Source organism: Neomonachus schauinslandi, chromosome 4, assembly GCF_002201575.2.
Source record: "Neomonachus schauinslandi chromosome 4, ASM220157v2, whole genome shotgun sequence".
NCBI lineage: Eukaryota > Metazoa > Chordata > Mammalia > Carnivora > Phocidae > Neomonachus > Neomonachus schauinslandi.
Window position 1 is genome coordinate 104,871,302 of NC_058406.1, and position 19,346 is coordinate 104,890,647.

The 19,346-nt window shown below is 46.0% G+C and overlaps 2 protein-coding genes across 2 annotated transcripts; both read left to right on the forward strand.

Annotated features, from left to right (window-relative positions):
• The first annotated feature begins 280 nt into the window (after positions 1–280).
• LOC110578486 (late cornified envelope-like proline-rich protein 1) lies at positions 281–2,001 on the forward strand. The gene is made up of 2 exons (XM_021687982.1): positions 281–381; positions 1,562–2,001. Exon 2 carries the CDS (start codon positions 1,580–1,582, stop codon positions 1,886–1,888), a length of 309 nt encoding a protein of 102 aa, XP_021543657.1. The 5' UTR covers positions 281–381; positions 1,562–1,579; the 3' UTR covers positions 1,889–2,001.
• A 10,334-nt stretch (positions 2,002–12,335) lies between these two features.
• Positions 12,336–13,950, forward strand: PRR9 (proline rich 9). Its single transcript, XM_021687981.1, has 2 exons — positions 12,336–12,369; positions 12,834–13,950. Exon 2 carries the CDS (start codon positions 12,854–12,856, stop codon positions 13,178–13,180), a length of 327 nt encoding a protein of 108 aa, XP_021543656.1. The 5' UTR covers positions 12,336–12,369; positions 12,834–12,853; the 3' UTR covers positions 13,181–13,950.
• The last annotated feature ends 5,396 nt before the right edge of the window (positions 13,951–19,346 follow it).

The following is a 19,346-nucleotide window of genomic DNA, read 5'->3' on the forward strand; positions in this document are numbered from 1 at the left end:
AGACCACATGTAAACAGAGCTTTTCTGCTCCTAGCAACAATGAACCTCCCTATCCTTAGAGTTCAGTAACCTTCATCATGGTCTGATTTCACCAGCATGAATTTTGAGTGACCCTGAGAGGGAACAGGACAGCAAAGGGGGGTGATTAAGCACAGTTTATTCTCAAGGGCTTGAGTTGAGCTGGGAGCTCTGGAGTCACACAACAATTGACACCTGATGATGCAGTGATGAGGTCACAAGTGGGGCTCCCCTTCCCCACCCCCCACCCTTGGCTTCCTCAGAGCTAGGCAGGGGAACCAGAGGGAAAATCCACCTTCTCACACACAGCAATACCATCCATCTCACTCGACTACTTGTCAAGTTCACTACCAACACAAAGGGGTGAGTTGCATTTGGACAACTGCAAATGCCCTTTTTCCTCTCCTTTCCTAAGAGTGACTTAAAGTACCCCAGGCATTGAACAGGGTTGAGATGATGGCTATTTTTGAATGAAAGCTTCCTTTCATTTTCAGTAACAAGAACTGGGCTATGCCTCATTTGAAAGAGATTCGTAACAATTTTGGAGTTTAACTTAATGATTTATTTCTCCAGGGAGCCATATTGCTTTTAAAACTAAATTAGATAAACTTTTACTTTTATATTGTTAAAGGAAATTAAAGGAGTGCCAGTTAGATACAACTTGCAAGCATTGTCAGGGACTGAGAAGCCCTGTTCATATCTAGAAGTCAAATCATCCACAGAAGACCTAACTCAGGGCAAAACTTAACAGAGGAGGAAAAATATTCTTCCTTAAAATCATATTTTGTGGATCTCAAATTCATATTTTCAGAGGAATTAGAATTTCCCAGTTCATCTCCTCCTCTCCTGAGTTCTTCCCTTACCCTAATCATGGGGAGGAGTCACAGAGTGACCTATGGGAGTCCAGCCATGGTAGAGATTCAATTAGCTTCCCATCCCCAGTTTTCAAGTGAAGAAAGCAATTCTCAAGGCTCTGAGGGTGTAGGGAGGACACAGGAATGAAAGAAGTGTCCTGAGTCCCTAAACCCACTAATATACCCTCTCATTCCATCTCCAGAGGGTTAGGGAGGTAACCCTGCAGGAATTCTTAAAACCCTTGTTGTGGCATGGATGCCTTTATCAGTCTGACCAAATTCATAACTTCAGAACAATGTACTTAAATGAATTAATTAAAAGACATGGAGTTGCAAAAGATACCAATTATATTGATAACATATGATTAAATATGGTTTTATCATGGGGGGGGCGGGCAATTCCCGGACCCTCGGTTGAAAACTCCTGCTGGGGGATATGGAATTAAGACAAGTGTAAGTGAACAAAAAGCAGGGTAAGTGTGAAGAGACCAAGAAACGTTGTCACCAATCCACTCCAAGGACAAGAGGACAGCCCTTACATGAGAATTTGGTCTAGAGCCCGAACCATCCCAGGAAAGTTTTTCATAAAAGCAAAGATGGGCAGGAGGTGTGAGTAGGAAGCCTTGCTGGTCCTCTCCCACCTTGCAGTGTGGTCTCCCACATATGACCTGTTGCATGTTTCTTTATAGGGCCCAGAAAATCAAAGAATGTCGAGCAATGATAAAAACAAATCTAGTGAACCCAAGAATGAGCCCAAGAACTGTGATCCCAGGTGTGAACAAAAGTGTGAAGCCAAATGCCAGCCCAGCTGTTTAAAGAAGCTGCTGCAACGGTGCTCTGAAAAGTGCCCCCGGGAAAAGTGCCCAGCACCACCAAAGTGTCCACCGTTTCCATCACTGTGCCCCCCACCGTGCCCCCCACCATGCCCTCCTCCATGCCCAGCTCCCTGTCCCCCCAAGCCCTGTTCCAAGCCCTGTCCTCCTAAATGCCCACCTCCCTGCCCACCCCCAGAGTGAGGCACATGGGTACCACTCAACCCACTACCTCCAACAACTCTACCATGTTCACCATCTTGTGCTGAAAGCTGAAGCCATGAACTGACAAGTAAACGTGTTCCTCTGCTGTGCAAGGCTCTCTTCTCCTGTTTTTGTTTTGGCAGTTTGGGTTTTTTTTGTTGTTGTTGTTGTTGTTTTCCAGCACTAAACCACCAAGAAGCAATCCTAGAGAGTGAGGCCAGAACCGTGGCACGCTACAATCAACAATTTTTGAAGACAGCCTCCCCTCTGGCCCCACCTGCTACATACAGGGGTGTGGCATCTCCTGAGGGGTGCATCCAGGGAATGCAGACTGAGAGAGCCATAAATATGGCTGTTAACAGTGGTTCACCTCAGGAGCCCAAGTGGCCATGACAGAGGAAGAGGGCAAAAGGGGGAAAGAAGAGTGGGATGTTGAGTAAAGGCCCAGTCCAGAAAGGCTTAGGAAAAACTCTATCCTCCGCTGTTAATCACACTGCATAATGCTCAGGCAGAACACTCTGAAAACAGGCTGTGTGGGCTTAAACTCTAGCTCTGCTCTAAGCTTTGGTTTCCTGCTCTCTGTAAAAGGAATCCTGATGCTAGCAGTGGGCTTACAGGGTTGTCATGAGGCTTAGGAGGTAACATGTGTCCAGTGCCTGATTTACTGGAACATAGCCAGCACTCAAAGAGCACCTGCCCAGGTTTCACATGTCACACCTGAACATAATTGTCCCGTGCCTTTCTTCCTCACCAGGTGCAATATTTAGGTTCTAACCTATACCTATAAGCACAGCTAGGCACTCTTTTAAAAAATAAAAAACAGCAGTACCTGGGTGGCTCAGTCAGTTGAACCTCTGACTCTTGGTTTCAGCTTCATGATGTCAGCGTCATGAGATTGAGCCCAACATCATCGGGCTCTGCACTCAATGGGGAGTCTGCTTGACATTCGCACCCTCGCCCTCTGCCCCTCCCCCACTCGTGCTCACTCTAAGAAATAAATAAATCTTAAAAAAAATAATAAAAAAAATTGAAGTTGTGCATTACACTAATGTCAGCTGGCTGGTTTGGATACTGAACCATAATTATGTAGCATGTCACCACGAAGAGAATTCCAATGAAGGGTGCATGGGATCTCTATTAGGGCAACCTCCTGTGAATCTACAAAATTTCAAAAGGAAAACTTCACACAAAAGATAGGATAAATCTGAAAGCATCTCAATTAGGAATGAACGGGAAAAGTATTCACAGCTGCTATGTTAAGTGGGGATTATTTACAAGTGGCTAGGGAAAGTCCACATCAACTTTGCTTAACTCACAAAAGGGACTGTATCAGTTCATTTTGCTGGGAAGGGTATTAAAATGGGAAGGGGGCATAGAATTAGAAGTGTAGGAAATGGGGTGTCAGGGCCTGGGAGCGTGGTCACCATTTCAATCTCCCTCATCTTCCACCAGTCTCTACACATCTTCAGGGTGGGTCTCCTCCCCTCCTAGGACCACCTCCACGTGGTGAGGTCCTTGGCCAGGTGCAAAACCAGCTTGTTGATGAGTTGAACTTGAGATGCTCTGATTACTTCTGGGAAAGAAACCTGAATGCCCAGGAGTACATGAACTTACCCCTGTGGCCAAGTGGATAAGAGAGCTTTGCCACACAGACCAAACTAGTTTGTCATTACAACCCACAACATTCAAGTGGAACTAGGCTTAGGGTTCTCTGCTGTCACAGTAAGAGGAAATGAGAGAAGCCAAATCTGGGTTGGCTCCTTATGGAATCATGGCACACAAACAGCTTTCCATCCTTCTTAGTCTAGAAGCTGGTATAGGACCACAAAGGTGCAGTAAGAACAGGTAGCCTAAAATATGCCCAAGACACATGGGACTCCCACCAGACCAGGTCATATAATTAGGTGGTTGCAGAAGCAGACTTTTAGGACATGAGAGCTAAACAAGGCTTTTAGGCATGCAACCCCTCATTTTCCAGATGTGAAGACTACTAACTTCTCTGATATGAAGAGGCCTTAGCGTCTCAGAGGCCCTGCAGAGAGGTGCCTCCTGGATGCTGGGAACTTCTGGAAGCCTAGGTTAGGGCATTAGGGCCCTGTGGTCAACTGTTGATAAAAGATGGACAACTCTTGAGCCTCAGTAGAAATCACGAGGGAGGGAGAAAAGATGGAGAAGGAAAGAGAGAGAGGAAATAGCACTATAATGTGACAGCCTCTTCCAACTATTTAATGATCACTTTTAAATAATAAATCTGAGAATCCCAGTGCTAGAGTGTGCCACTCTTGATGAGAGCATAAACAGACAAAAATCCTTTTAGGAAAGAATTTGAGGAATATGGAAAATGTATCAGAAGCATAAAATGATTCAATCCTGGGACCCAGTTGTCCCACGTCTCAGAATCTGTGCAAAGAAAAATAATTCCAAAATGGAAAAAAGAAAAGCTATGTAAAGCTGATTATCACAGTGTGACTTAGAAATAATTTAAATATCTAACAGAAATTTTGATAAATACACTTGGATCTATTACTTGATGAAGCATTGTGCAATTACTAAAATGTATTAAAGGGGAAAAAAGCAAGGCCCCAATTGGATGTATAGCATAAAAGCAATTATGTTTAACCAAAAACTTCTATGAATAATGATGATGATGATAGAAGGAAATTTGTCAACATTCTAGATATTTTAGGACAATGGAGTTATGGGTAACCTGTGGAGTATTTTTATTCTCACTAGTCTTTAGATTCATAAATAAGTTTTTATTTCTCATGGAATAGAAAAAAAATTATATAATCATGAATACTTCAGAAACCCACCAAAGTCCTTTCATTTGCTTAATGAACTAACTAACTAACTAACTAACTAAATAAATAAATAAATAAATAAAAGGAAAAGAAGGAAGAACATCTTCCTAAACCCGAGTGCACACCTTGGGTGCCTTCCTCTGAAGGGTAGGGTCTCAGTCCCAGGCCTCCAGTGGCTCTATGGCAGTGTGGGTCAGGGACTGGTGCTCTCCTGGGTGGCTCTGAGGACTCTGGACACAGACTGGGTGGAGGCGATCTCTGAGAACATGAAAACATCCATTTGCCAATTTAGTTCTCTTTTTTCTCATGTAAATGAAACCAAAGATACACATCTCTTAATGGCTACTTTCCCAGCAAAAAGCAGGATCAAAGGCAATGCCAGGGAAGACGGCTAGAACGTGATGAGTGTGCTACCTGCTTGCAGAATGCCATAATTACTCCCAGCCCCAGGGGCAGTCACCAGGGCCCTGCCCCAAATGGTAGAGGGTTGTATAAATAAATAAACAACACCTGAAGAACGGCACCACGGGAACCTGTGAGGTGTTCATCTTGATGTCTCACAGATACTGTGATAGGGCAGGACCAAACCTCTCCTTTCATGGAAAACCTGTAAGAAGAGACTCTACCATAGACCCCCTTGCATCACGGTTTCTTGAGAAGCAGGCACTGTACAGCTGGCCTTGCAAAAGGACTTGTAAGTCCTCCCAGACCAGGCCGGCTGGGGGTGGTGCTGTGAGCTGGGTCAGTGCTCTATGAAAGGGCTGGCACACAATCACAGGGATGTCTTGCTTTGAAGCTCTGAAGCTGGAAGGCACCATAGAACTCACTTTCATGTGTCCTCCACATGCAAATGGCAGCTGGGGAGATGGCAGCAAGGAGCCAGTTACCAAACCTGTCCTATTTCCCTGTCTTGCTTCCACATGACCAAATATTCCAGCCAGGGACTCGAGCACAGGCACATCCTGGGAGGCTTTATTGACAATGGCAAGTCATAACTGCTTCTGTGCCACAGCTGTTGATTCTCAGCAAAGAAACAGGTGGGTAAATACAGTAAGTCAATTGCCAAATATATAAAGATGCTAAGATACAAATTGATCATAAAATGCATAGCAGGGTATTTTCAGCTGCACCAGGTGCATAAAACCTGTGATGTCTTACCTACAGAGCTCTGTGCTCCCTCCCAGGCTCAAAGGAAATGATGCTCAGACTGAGGATTTGTGCTTTTCCCACCAGAAACACCCCAATAGTTTCTCACCTACACCACCAAGAACCTCCTAACTGGCTTCTGAGGTCCCAAGTTCACCTTCTAGTCCTTCCTCCAGTGTAAGGCGGCCAAGGCTGGCTGGCTAAAGTCCAAATCTAAACATGTCACTCCCTTGCTTAAAACCCTTAAAATATTCCTTTTTGCCTAAACAGCTTGAATTGACTTGACCAGTCATGCAAAAGTCTTCCACAGCTAGCCCCTACCTTCTTGTCTGGCTTTACCTGGCCACTTCTCTCTCCTTCTAGAACTGCATCCCAGCAACAGGTAAACGCTGGCACTTCCTGGCATGGCAGAGAGTTTCTGGCCTGCGTGACTTTACACTTGTCTGTCCTCTATCATTCTTCCTCTTTCCATTGAGTCCTCCTCTGAATGGTTCGCTTGGGCCAGTCTTCATCTCCCTCTGAACCCAACTCAGGGGTCACCTGCTCTGGAAAGCTTCCCCCACTGCCCCCTGCAGGCTGGTCAGATGGCCCTTTCTATGATCTCAAAACATCCATGCCTTTCTCCTGTAACGCTTATCCCACCATAGTCTGTCCATCTGTTTACACTGGGCTGTAAGTTCTTTGAGAATAGACTGGCACACAGAGCAGACATTCAGTAACAATAAATGAGTGCATGTTCAGTGGCTTTGGATGCACTTTTCCAAAGAGGAAGGGATTGCTCTGGGCTGAGGCCTGGCTACTGTGTTCCTTACCCTCGCCACATGTGTCATTCCCAGAATTCAGAGGTAGGAGAGGGGGACAGGGCTGAATGTGGCTGGCCTGTGACTGAGAAAAAGGCATCCCTGGAATTGGTCACTTTTCCGTTAGGTTACAAGATACAGATCCTGCCAGCTTTCCCCCCAGCCTCACCTGGGAAGCGCAGCCTGCCTCCGAGCAGATTTCTCACTTTGGAAGGTAGTATGGTAAAGGGAAATGTCTTGTCATCACAAAGATGTGGATTCAAAGTGAGCTTTACACTCAGCTGTGAGGCCCAGGCCAATTGTGTCACCTCAGTGGGAGAAGTGGTCTGTTTCTTCCCTTGAAGAATGAGAAGAAAATTCTCACTGAGTTGTGGAGAGGACTGACCAGTGAGATGGTATATACAAAGCCCCTGGCATGGGAAACTGAACTTAGAAAGCCAGGACACAAAGGCACTCAAGAACCTGGTCAGCGCTTGGAGTCCTCACCCCCATCTGCTATGGCCCATGTGTTGTTCTTCCATCAGGCTGTGTGATGCAGCAGGCTTGAGAAGGAAAGAGAGAGTTAAAGGAAAGGAACGCAAATATCTTTGAAGACAAGTAGATTTATAGGGCCATTCCCCCCACCCCATTCCCAGACTGGGCCCCAGAGCCCACAAATCACTGTAGGAGCCAGATGTGACTTTTGCAGCACTGAGTATAAGTGCCGGATGTGGCACACAATGTGCCCAGTGTCTCAGTTGTCTGGGTGAGGAAACCCAGCTCCAGAGAGGGAAGCATCTTACTTACATCACACTGAGTTGGTTGCTGGAAGAGTCTAGGATTTTTAATCCCAACTTAGGCCACGATGAGGCAGGACAAAAGGGGAAAAGGACTGAAGACCAATATCAGCCTAAACAATTTGGGAATATACTTCTCCCCATTTCCTATGTCAGTGGTCTTTAACCTGGGTGCCATGAACCTCCTGAGGGTGAAGATGTGTATCTGTGTATATTCCTCATCACCTCAATACTACTAAGAACCACTGGCTGTTCTGCATCTTTTTTTGCCTCCCTAAAGTTTGTAAAGAATCCCCAATACAGTAGTGTCCTAAATGTTTTTACATGGGCCATTGCCTGGTCCAGACATGAGCTCACCACATGATCTTGAAGTAGGCCCTCAACACTCTTGTACCTCATTTGCCTCAACTTAAAAAAATGCAGTTGATAAATAATTTAGTGCCTCCTATTTAAAGCACGTGTTGGGCTGAAACAAGGAAGAAGAATCAGGTGGCCTGTCATGTCCCCTCTGGGCACAGTGGCCTGTGACTCACAGCCCCTCCTACAGCCCTATGCGGGCATTACTGGAGGCAGGGAAGTGAGGGGGTAGTGGACTCTCCCAAAGGAGCCCACAAGCTCTCTAGTGGCACCTGCTCCCAGGGAACGGGGTGAGCCACATTCTGCACCATTCAGCTTTATCAGAGCCACTGCCCTATAATATGCAGACGGACCAGCCGAGTGAATCAGAAGAGTCTGGGAAGTTTTATGATCTGAACAAAGGAGATGGTTATTTGATGGGAATGGGGGGGGGGGGGAAGCATGTCCTGCACACACCTGACTCTCTTCTGATGACCCTGTATAATTACACCCTGGCTCCCAATAATGATAGCTGCAGAAATTTAAAATCTTAAATCTTAGATGGAATTCAATCAGATTAGCCCCAGTCTCCCTGTAGGGCTGGGGATGGTTAAGGAAACTATTTAGGCACCTCATCTTAAGTTGTAGGATGGAACAATCTCCCCAAAGCTGTCCAGGCCACAACCCCAGATACTGGGCCACTAAGGTTGATTTTTGAGGACTTGGACCACAAATAGTCCCACTCTGTATCTAGGAAAATATAGGCCACCTAAGGTCACTCAATCACCTGGCTGGGCCACTGCCACCCACAGAAGACATAAGACTAGGTGGATTATAAATTATAACCTAATCAAGGAGGAAAAGCACCCCCCCCCACATCACCCCATTCCTGCCCCACCACACAGACATGCATCCATGTACTTACAAAGTCATATAGATGCCCAGGCTAATCATTCATGAGTATCACACAATGTCAAAGCTTTAATGGACCTAGCTTGACTCCTAGGCTACCTTTCCTATTTTAATGATGATGAAAAGTGAGGGCAGAAAGGGTCAGAGGCTTGCCTAAGGTCACATATCTTGTTAGGGACAGAGCCAGATCTCTGGGCCTCTGTGCAGTACACTGTCTACTACATCCCAGTGAGTAGAAAAGCATAAGAAAAGATGGAACCCCAGGGGGACAGAGTAAAGGAGATGGAATAAGAACTGAGAGAATCAGGAAGGCTTCATGAGGGAGCTGAGTCCTGAACAGAGTCAGATGGCACTAACATTCTGTAAGTAGCTTGATGGTCCTAAGTGTTGGTGCATATGTTCTCGAATTTATTCCTCACAAGGAATCTGTGAAATAATGTTATCCCTTCCCAAAAAGAGGAAATCGAGGGTCTGAGAAGCTGAGTAGCTTATCCAGGATACACAAACTCTTTGTAATTGAGTCAACCCCAGGTCAGTTGAGGTCCTGGGCCCAGTTCTTCTCCCATGCATCACCAAGAGCTGGTCTTTGACTGAGGGGTTGACATGACCAGTGAGTAGATACTTAAATGAGGGAGCACTAAGTGGGATTTTACGTCTTCATATGAGACTTCCCAACAACTTCAGGTGTTGAGAAGGTGTATTAATTTTCTATTGCTGCTGTAACAAGTTATCATAACTCTAGTGGCCTAAAATGACAGAAGTATATTATCTTAGAGTTCTGGAAGTCAGAAGTCTGACATAGGTCTTTCTGGGCTAAAATCAAAATGGGGGTGCCTGAGTGGCTCAGTTGGTTAAGTGTCTGTCTTTGGCTCAGATCATGATCTCAGGGTCCTGGGATCAAGTCCCACATCAGGTTCCCTGCTCAGCGGGGAGTCTGCTTCTCCCTTTCCCTCGGCCTGTCTCCCCTGATTGTGCATTCTCTCTCTCTGATATAAATAAATAAAATCTTTAAAAAAATTTAAAAAAATAAAATCAAAATGCCAACAGGGCTATATCTCCTTCTGGAGGCGCTAGGGCACAATCTGTCCACTTGCCATTCCCAGTTTCTAAAGGTTGTCCACATTCCTGGCACATGGTCTCCATCTTCAAAAGCAACAATGGCCAGTCAAATCTTTCTCACATCACCTCACTGTGACACTGGCTCTTCTGCCCCCTTTTCCACATTAAAGGACCCTTGTAATTACATTGGACCCACTTCACTGTCATCAGCTCACTGTGAGGCAGAGAGAGAGAGTCCTTTGAGAGAAGTTGAACTCTGACCTCTCCCTAACTACATTCACCCTCCTCCATGAGAACATGACCTGCTTTCTCCATTGTTCAGCACATCCCTATTTGGTCTCCTCCTGAGGCTCAGCCAAAGACATAGAAATGCATGTGGCACAAGCAAGGTCAGCTCATGCATCCTGTTGTAGAAAACTTCTGGAAATCTCAACCAAGCAGTATCCCTCCCTCAGCTTCTCACCCACCACTTTCCTGAATTAGCCTCAGACTCTCCTCTCAGCAGGACTCTAACAAGCATTCCTTCTTCCAGGCTGCCTGTAACACCATTGCCCATCCTCCTTGCCTGGTAATTCCTACTGCCCAGCAAAACACAACACAGATCCTCCTCCCCCAGAAGCCTTTCAGGACCTTCCATCCATCCAAGACTGATGAAGGGGCCTTCTTCTGGAGTATGGGGGCTTACCTCTGCCAATCTTCTCCATGAGACTATGGAGCGCTTCAAAGCAGGGTCATGAATGACTGAAAGAATGAATGAATAACCCCAGTGATGGAGAATTTCTTGTCTGCTAAGACTCCACAGGGTTGCCTTGTTTCTTAGACAACATTTTATACAAAAGATGAAGAGGGAGAGGAGAAATGGAAAGAGAAGTAAAAAGAGAAGAAGGAAAATGAGGAGAGCCCCCCAATCCTACACCTGATTCCCAGAGTCTCCAAATGACCTTGTCCCTTCAGATACACCATGGGACTTCCAAATCCCTCTCCTCATCCCACCCAGGCCCACTCTCACCTAGCCCCCAGAAGCCAGCCTGTGACCACGTCCACCACTGGCACCTGCCTCTTACAAGACACTGATGGTGACTACACTGGTGCTACATCAATCCCTAAAGATCAAAATGTCACCTGGTCTGTCCCCAGCTCACATTTTAAAAACTATTTGGGGGATCAAGTGTCCAAAAACTGTATAAACCTTTAAAGGAACATCTGATTTTAGCCAAATACTATATTTAGAAAATGACCTAAACACACTTCTTCAAGTTAAGGGGGACACCATCATCTTTAAAGTCCCTGGGGTTCAACCAACTTTAGCAAACAAGCACAAGGCCACCACTTTATGGCCTAGGGGCTTCTTTTATAACAAATGTTTTCCCATCCTCCAATACATGAGATCCTCCTCTACTCCCAATTGTCTCCTACATTCACTTTCTTTATTCCTTAATTAATGCATTCACTCCATTAATGGTCATTGATCTTCCACTTACTAGCCCCCTACCCTTTAGGAACCTAAAACTCAAGGTAGTAAGAAGATCTTATACATAAGATAACTGGAATTCCTAATAACTATAGTAAATATCATATAAACAGCACCAACAATAGACGCTATGGGAGTTCAGAAGGAGGTGAATTCATTTCTGGTTTGATGTAATCAGCAAAGGCTCTTGCAAGGCAGATTTGAGTGGAACCTTGCAGAATGTTTAGGGTTTCACAAGTCACAGAGAGAGAGAGACAGAGAGAGAGAGAGAGGACACACAAGACAGAAGTGGCAGCCCACACAGAGGCTCAGAAGTGAGAAAACTGGGTGTGTTTTCTTTGAAACTTTTCCTTTCATCCCCTGTGGCTTTTATTGACCTAAGTTTTAAGAAAAGTTTTTCCAGAAGACAAGGAGGAAAACCAACCTTGTTCCATCCTATTTTCTTGGTCACTGTGAAAACTCTGTAACTCCACTTTTAGAAATGTCATAAATCAAAGTTGAGAAGATGAAGATTACCTGCCTTCTCCCTCCCATTTCCTCCACCCTACTTCACAACCTAAGAGTAACAAATTACTCAAATTTCTCTAAAGACTTCTATGTAGGAAAATCACTCTCTCCAGGTCCTTTGTGTGCTTGGGGTCTTAGGACAAGCCATCTTCCGTGGGTCTGGAAGTGTGACTTTCCAGGGTCAATGAAGAGACATCAGTGGAAATGTTTGAAATGGCCCATACATGCCCTTGATCCAGACAGACCCCAGGTCTTAGGCATAAAGTCTTCCCATGGGTGAAGACAAGATGAGTAAGGTGGATCTTATCTCTCACCACATCCTGAACCAGTTTGGGCAGATAAGGAACCCAGTCCCAGTTTAACAGACTGAGATAACGTTTTATGAACATTCTTTTGCTGCTACTTCTAATGATAGAGATCTGAGTGGAGCCCCTCCCTGCTGAGGTCTGGTGAGGACCCAGTGGCCCAAACGGAGGCTGATTAACAGGCATCCCAAGCAGTGACTCAAACCATGGGCAATTTCAGAGGAAGCTCGTTATGGTGACTCCACAATTAGGACATCACCCACGTGGCCAGTCAGTTACTGCAGGAGGCAGGACCAGGCACTATATAAAAGTCCCTACCTTGCTAGGCCTTGCAATCCACATCCTTTGTTGAGTCTTGTTGAAGACAGGTAAGTGGGGCATCTGTGCCCTCTCTCCCTCTCCCTTGCTTCTCTGTCTTCAGGAGGCTGTTCTCTTCCTCCACCGGACTGTACTTTCCACTGATTTTTAGTGGTTTGCCATTTCTTGGGCCTCTCACACCATCCTGTGTATTCTGTCTAGTCTCTTATACCTGATTTTCAAGAAGATTAGCCAAAGAGATGAGAAGGGAAAACCTGTGGTAGAACTGGGTGTCAGGTATGATTGGGCTATGGGTATCAATACACAAGCTATGAGAATATTCCCACCTAGGAAATGGGTGTCAGAGGGAGCTGAAGTAGGGATAGAAAAGAGAAAAGGATAAAAAACAGCAAACAAATAAGTTCTTATGGTTTATAATCATTCACTCCCCATTTCCTTCTACCAACCCATCATCTCCCAGTACCCAGCCTGGTACTGTTACTGCAGTTAATTTCAAATCTTATGTTTGTTTCAGGTTCTGTTACCCACCCTAGGATGTCCTTTAATGAACAGCAGTGCAAGCAGCCATGTGTGCCTCCTCCATGTCTTCAAAAGGCCCAAGAGCAGTGCCAGACAAAGGCTGAGGAGGTGTGCCTCCCCCCATGCCAGGACCCCTGCCAAGAGAAGTGCTCAGTGCAAGTTCAGGAGGTATGTCTTCCTCAGTGCCAGGAGTTGAACCAAGAGAGTTGCCCACAGCAAGGTCAAGACCAATGCACATCTCAGTGTGTGGAGCCATGTCAGGAGCTATCTCAGACAAAATGTGTGGAAGTTTGTCCACAGAAAGTCCAGGAGAAGTGCTTACCCCCTGGCAAGGGAAAGTAGCATCTCATAATGCCATCTGGGGTCAAGAAGATGGCCAACAGATGAAAACCTAACCCAAGCCCGGGCTACGATAACCTTCACCTGTGGGTACCTCTGTGTGCACCTGTTCTTGCCTCCCGGTTTCTTCAGTATTCCAGGACTGGGTCTGTTGTCTCTGAAGGCATTTCTCTCTGTGTTTCATCAATCTCTGTGAATAATTATTGTTCTCAGCAGTCTAGTAGAAGGTTTCAACTGTAGGAATAGTGCAGTTGTTCAGCTTCCATGGGGCACGAACTCATCCAGCCTTGAGTGTGTAACAGCCAAGGATGCTTCCATTCATCATTCAGAGCTTCAGCCTCTCACTTGAGCCTCAAAACATGCTGACTTTTGATGGATTTTGCTCTGATCACCACCACCACCACCATGGATACTGAGAAGAAGTTGGTGGTGTTATAGAAATAAAAAATTGGGTTGCTTTGTCCGTGCATCCTAAAAAGGAACAGCAAATGATTGGACATTGGAATGTTAGATGTTGCACTTTTAAAAATGAAACAAAAGTATATAAATGATTGAATCCAAACAGCCAATAAGGACAGATGAGATGGGATGTCTGGGGTTCTGGTTGATCTTTGTGCTTGATGGTTGGTCTGCTTTGGGACCTATAATTTCACATACATTCTTTAGAGATGTGATTTGTGTCTGTGTGGTGCAGGCTGGTCTGCTCTCCAGCTTCATTGCTTTCTTCTCCCTGGTGAAGGTAAAATACAGAATAAAGCTGATTCCAAGGCTGATGTCTGACTTGATGTGTGCTCTTTCCTCCCCACTGCCCAACCATCGTCCATCCCTGTGATGATTACCTTTCCCTTTTTTTTTTGGACAATCTGGAGTAGGAATGAAAAACAGACCTCACAGGTGCATAGAATAGCAAAATTGACAGAGACCTCCTGGAAGGTCACCTGGATTATTTCACCCCCACCCACAATGTATCATGGGCTCACCTATACACACATTTCCCACCTGGGAGAATCCATCAGGACCTGGGAACTGCCCACACTCAGAACTTCACATCCAAATTCTTGCCAGTATGGCTTCTTTCTTCTCTGATCCTTGCTTTTGGAGGAAAGGGCTCAAATGGGGAGGAGGAGAGTTGTATGGAAGAAGGGGTCCCCAATGAATCCATGATATCTTACAAGCATAGTATCCCTGTCAGAAGGAGCAACTAAGCATGCTTCTGAGATAAATAGACTCAAGGACTAAAATTGTCCTGCCATCCCAGATTTCAGGAAAGCCAGTCAGCCTGGGTCACCTCCTTGCACCATGTCGCCCCACTTCCTCTCACTGAAAGGGTCCAGCAGGAGCAAGACTGACTAACATCAAAGAACTTGTGGCTGCTTCCTCAGTGGTGCCCTGAGGTCTGACCTGGACCCTGGCTTCCTAAGAGCTAAAGGGGCCCCTCACTCACTCCCCTGGGCCCCTCTTCTGAGTCAGCCCATATGGGTATGCCCAATGGAGAGCTGCTTGCCTGACCTGAGAGCCTTGCAGCACTGGAGTCACCCAAGTCTCTTAATCTTAGAGATTTCCTAAGGCAAGAGAGGAGGAGATAGGGGGCAACTTGGGGGAAGATTTCAAGCAGTGACCTGAAGCCCTGAGAACTCACTGACTCTGCAAATGGCAAACACGGGCCCCGAGCTCTATGCATATTCTCTGAGGGAATACTGGCAGCAGCTCAAGGGGTACATATGTTGCCCCTTTATGTTTATTAGGGAACTGGTCTGGCCTCACAAAACAAGTAAGTGGTAAGTCAAGATTCTAACTGGAGTCCTTCTTAACTCCAGAACAGAGTTCTTACTTGCATGAGGAAGTGCCTGTGGCACACAGGAAAGATTTCCTGAGCTGTCCTCACATTCATTCATCCACCTACCAAGTGGCAGGTGCTGTGCCAGATGCTGGAAAGACAGTGGTGAACAGGCAGGCAGTATCCCTACACAGAGCTAGAGAGCTTCTTTCCACAGGCCACATGTGCCTAGGGGGCCTCTCCAAAACCTGGACATCCCAAGTCCCTGAACATCTCCTGGTGCCTGAATCACAGTTCTTTTGCCTCCCTGCTTAGTCGGAATAAGTTATCTCTTCTAATTTCTGACTTTGGAATAAACTCATGCTCCCCCAGGGCCACAACCTGCAAAGAGGCTCCAGAGACCCCTCCTAGCAGTAGAGCTTTTAACTGGACTGACGGAGGGTCATGACACTTCTTCAGCTTGGCTCAAGCCCAAGAAATGTCTTTGTTCTCCAGCACTAAAGGCGTGCACAGATTGGAGTCCAAGATGGGACACTCAGACGCTGAGCAGAACGGCTGGGCAGACAAGCAGAGAGAGTCTAGCAACATCAGAGAAAGGACAGCCTGCTGATTATAGAGGAGGCCTCAGGAGATGGGAAGGAGACACACCTACAGATTGTAGATGAAGGAACAGACATCAAGGAGCCAGAAGGCCTTCATCAAACTCTGCCATGAGAACCACCACACCTTCCTCGTGCTCACAGAGCTCTGACCCAAGCCCTGCGCACACTGTAGCTGAGGGAATCAGGGCCCTAATGACATGGGCCTAGGACATGGGACAGTTAAGATCAAGTCTTTCAGAAAGAGGGATAGGGACATTACCAAGAGGAGCCTGGATTTAGAAGTTCTAGTTGACAATCCCTAAGGAAAAAGCAAAACTGGAGCCCATAGTTTGAATATACTCCTAGACCAAACACCCATAGCTGCATAACTGAAATTTACAACTATCCTGATGTCCCCAAAATGTGGGCTCTGGCCATAAGAGAACTTAAGCTTTCTTCACATCAGCATGACCTCACAGCTTCCTGAGCCTATTGGCTACAAACAAGTAATTTATGCAACACTGTTCCCCTAAAAGGAATGTAGGCATCTAGTGGTTAATCATTAATAGAGATCAATGTACTCATGATTTATCAACTGAGCTGTAACCCTCATTCTATGAGCTTATTTCCACTTTCAGCTTGAAATCTTCCAGTTTTGTGAACTATTCTTTTGTTCTCTTCTCTTAACTTGATTTGATCTCAGTTTTGACACAGTTAACTCAATATGGGACAAGAGTGTGCCTCTGGGCTCCACGTGTCAAGAGCAAATGTGTCAAGAAAACAGACATTTATGGAGCATCTGCTCTGTGCGAGGCACCACCCAGGCTCTGGAGACCCTGGTGGAAGGGACCCGTATTGATAGCACAATGGCCTGAAGACTTTCATATTAGAAGCTGTTGAAATATATTTAGACTAGGAAAGAAAATACCCAAGGGAGGAGGATAGCGCTTCTCAGTACTTTAAGTGCTTTTGTGAGGGAGGGATTGGATTTCTGTGAGGTTCCAAAGGACACAGTTGGGACTGATAGACAGAAGTTACCGATTTGGTTCAGTTTAAGAACCTTCTTATGATGAGATCTGTTTGCTGGTGACAGGAGCTTCCCTTGGACGTGCCACATTCCCATGAACTGGAGGAATGCAACTAGGGAGTGATAGTAAGTGTAAGTGCTAAACCTCCTTCCAACCTGTTTGGCACTAAGACTCAACTAGCTCATCTAGGTCTCCTGGGCAAAATTGGGACCTAGGGGCAGAGGAACCTAACAAGCAAGACTCAGAAGGCCAGACCCTGAGGTCAGAAGACAAAGAAAATTGCTCTGGACTCTAGAACACTGCTCGGAGGCCCTAGGGACCAGCACAGTGTGCTTCATGGCTTGAGACTAAAGGAAAGGAGGAGATAAGTGATGGGAAGTGGCTCCCCCAAATTTAGGTGTTTTCTTAGTATGTTTTTGGGGGCCCAAACACTTCATCCCTGAGTGGCACCTTACAATAACTCCTCACCAACTTCCCAAATCCAATCTTCCCAGTCCAGGTTTAGAACACCTCTCTTCCCTTTATTCCTTGTTTCTTTGCCTTCTGGACCTCTTTTCTCTCCTGGGCCAGAGTGGTCCATCTCTTCCATGTACCTGTGCTCTGATAACCCATCACAGCCTCCTTTCCACCTGCACCTGCCTCTCCCTCTCACCCAGGATTCTTCCTCTGCTTGTGTCTGTCAGCCCATGGGTTTAAACCTCACCTCCTCCCGGAAACCTTCCATGTCAAAGAGCCAACAGGTGCACCTACACCGGTCTGTTTCCCCCTTGCAGCTACCTTGTGTGTAATTATCTGTATCTCCTGTTGACATATGAGCCCTAGATAACAGCCCTTGGGCCTTGCTGTGCTCTTTGCCTGTCTTCACGGGGCCAATGACACTGAGGTCTTAAGCACTCTCAGAGTCAGCCAACCAGTATGACTTCTGAGGCAGAGACAAAAGAGGTTTCTTTTATTGATAGGGTAACCAACCATCCTGGTTTGCCTGGGACTGAGAGGGTGTCCAGCATGCAGGACTTTTGGTGTTAAAATTGGGCTAGTCCCCAGAAAACCAAGACAAATTTGTCACCCTGACTGTGTACCTGCATGTATAGGACATGATGTTTGGTGCTATGGGAACACAGAGGGAAAGCAGATGAGACTGTATGCTGGAGGAATTCACAACCCAAGTTTGGAATGGGCAGAACTTTCTGAAAAACTGCATACCCAGAAGGCTTAGTGCCACTGCCTGCCCTCCTCCACAGCCCCATTCTGGGTGTGCGTATGTGTATGTGTTGGGTGAGGAATACTAGATCAACAGGCAGGTCCCCAGACTAACCCTGTATAAGCAAAAACTGTCAGGTCCTCAGCCAGAGAAGTAGTATAGTGTGGGATATCCCCATGTCCTCCCACACCATCATTAACCTCAAGATGTCTTGGCCAGTGGGCAGCAGGCCTGAACTTACCCATTCCTGCTCTTTCTTCTCTCCCATGGACATTTGCCTCTCACCTAGAGGTGGTTGGAAAAAGGAGTGGGCTGGCAGGGCTCTGCCTCTCCCACACTCAACCTGTCTGGTACCAACTAGCCCTCCTTTAAAAGCCCTGGGGACTGCTTTTCTCTTTTCAACAGCACCATCTACTGGTCACAGTGGCACTGTGCCTTTTGTGGGTCACTCCTAGCCTAGCTGTATGTCAGAGAGGGCCACATATGGGGCTGGCCAGTGCTAGGTGCTGGTGGAGGCAAGAGCAGACATGTAGCATCTAATAGAATAGGAGGAAGGCTTAATGAGCAAGACAGAGTTAAATAATTTATGGGGTGGGGGAAACAGGCATAAACTCAGGAATCAGACTGTGGGGATTAAAACCTAGACTCATCACTTATGATCTTCCCTTAAAAAAAAAAAAAAAAAAAAACTTACTGAGAGTCTTGTAGGTACCAAGCGCTGTTACTGTTGCAAGCACTGAAGATACAGCAGTGAACTAGATGCATAGAGTTCCTGCCTCCCAGAGCCTACATGAACAGGAGGAGACAGACAAAAAGCACCTAAGCAAATGCATAAATAAGAAAATGTAGGAATTAAACAGGGAGACAAGATGAAGAGGGGTGCTCTTTAGTTGGGAAAAGCCACTCTGAACAGGTGATATCTGAATGTAATCATGAAGGACCCAGAGGACCCAGCCATGTAGGGATTGGGGATCAGGGACAAGTATTAGCAGAGAGATAAGCAACTGCAAGGAAGATCTGCAGGCAGTGGCCTCTGGAATATCACCCCAGACACACTACATTTGAAGTTGGACACTGACCAACTTTAGTCCATTCAAATGAATGTGAGAAGAAGGGCAAGGCCTCTGGGCCCTTGTTGTGTAGGTGGTGACTGAAAGATGGGAGCATTTCATCCAGAGATGAGAAAGATTTACAAGGTAAAGGTCTTTAAACCTTTCCAATGTGATTCCAGAGGGAAGAGCATGTATCCATGAGTTTAGGATATAGAAAGATAGGTCATAACAGGAATCAAACGGCCCAGCAGTGAAATGGGCTACTTGTACCATAGTGAGTTCCCCATCACTGAAAATGTGCAAGAAGAGGCCAAATGACTAGCCAAGGTAAATACGAAGTTTGGACTAGATTTTTTTAAATCTTGCATCAACACAAAATTGAACAAACCTTTTCTAAAATTTTAAAGAGAAAAGAGTTTTATTTGAGCCCTAGTTAGGACAGCTGCCCAGGATACACAATCTTCATAAAGAAGAGTGCTCCAGGGAAGGAATATTTGGTATAAGGTTATATAAGCTTTGAGTAAGGGACA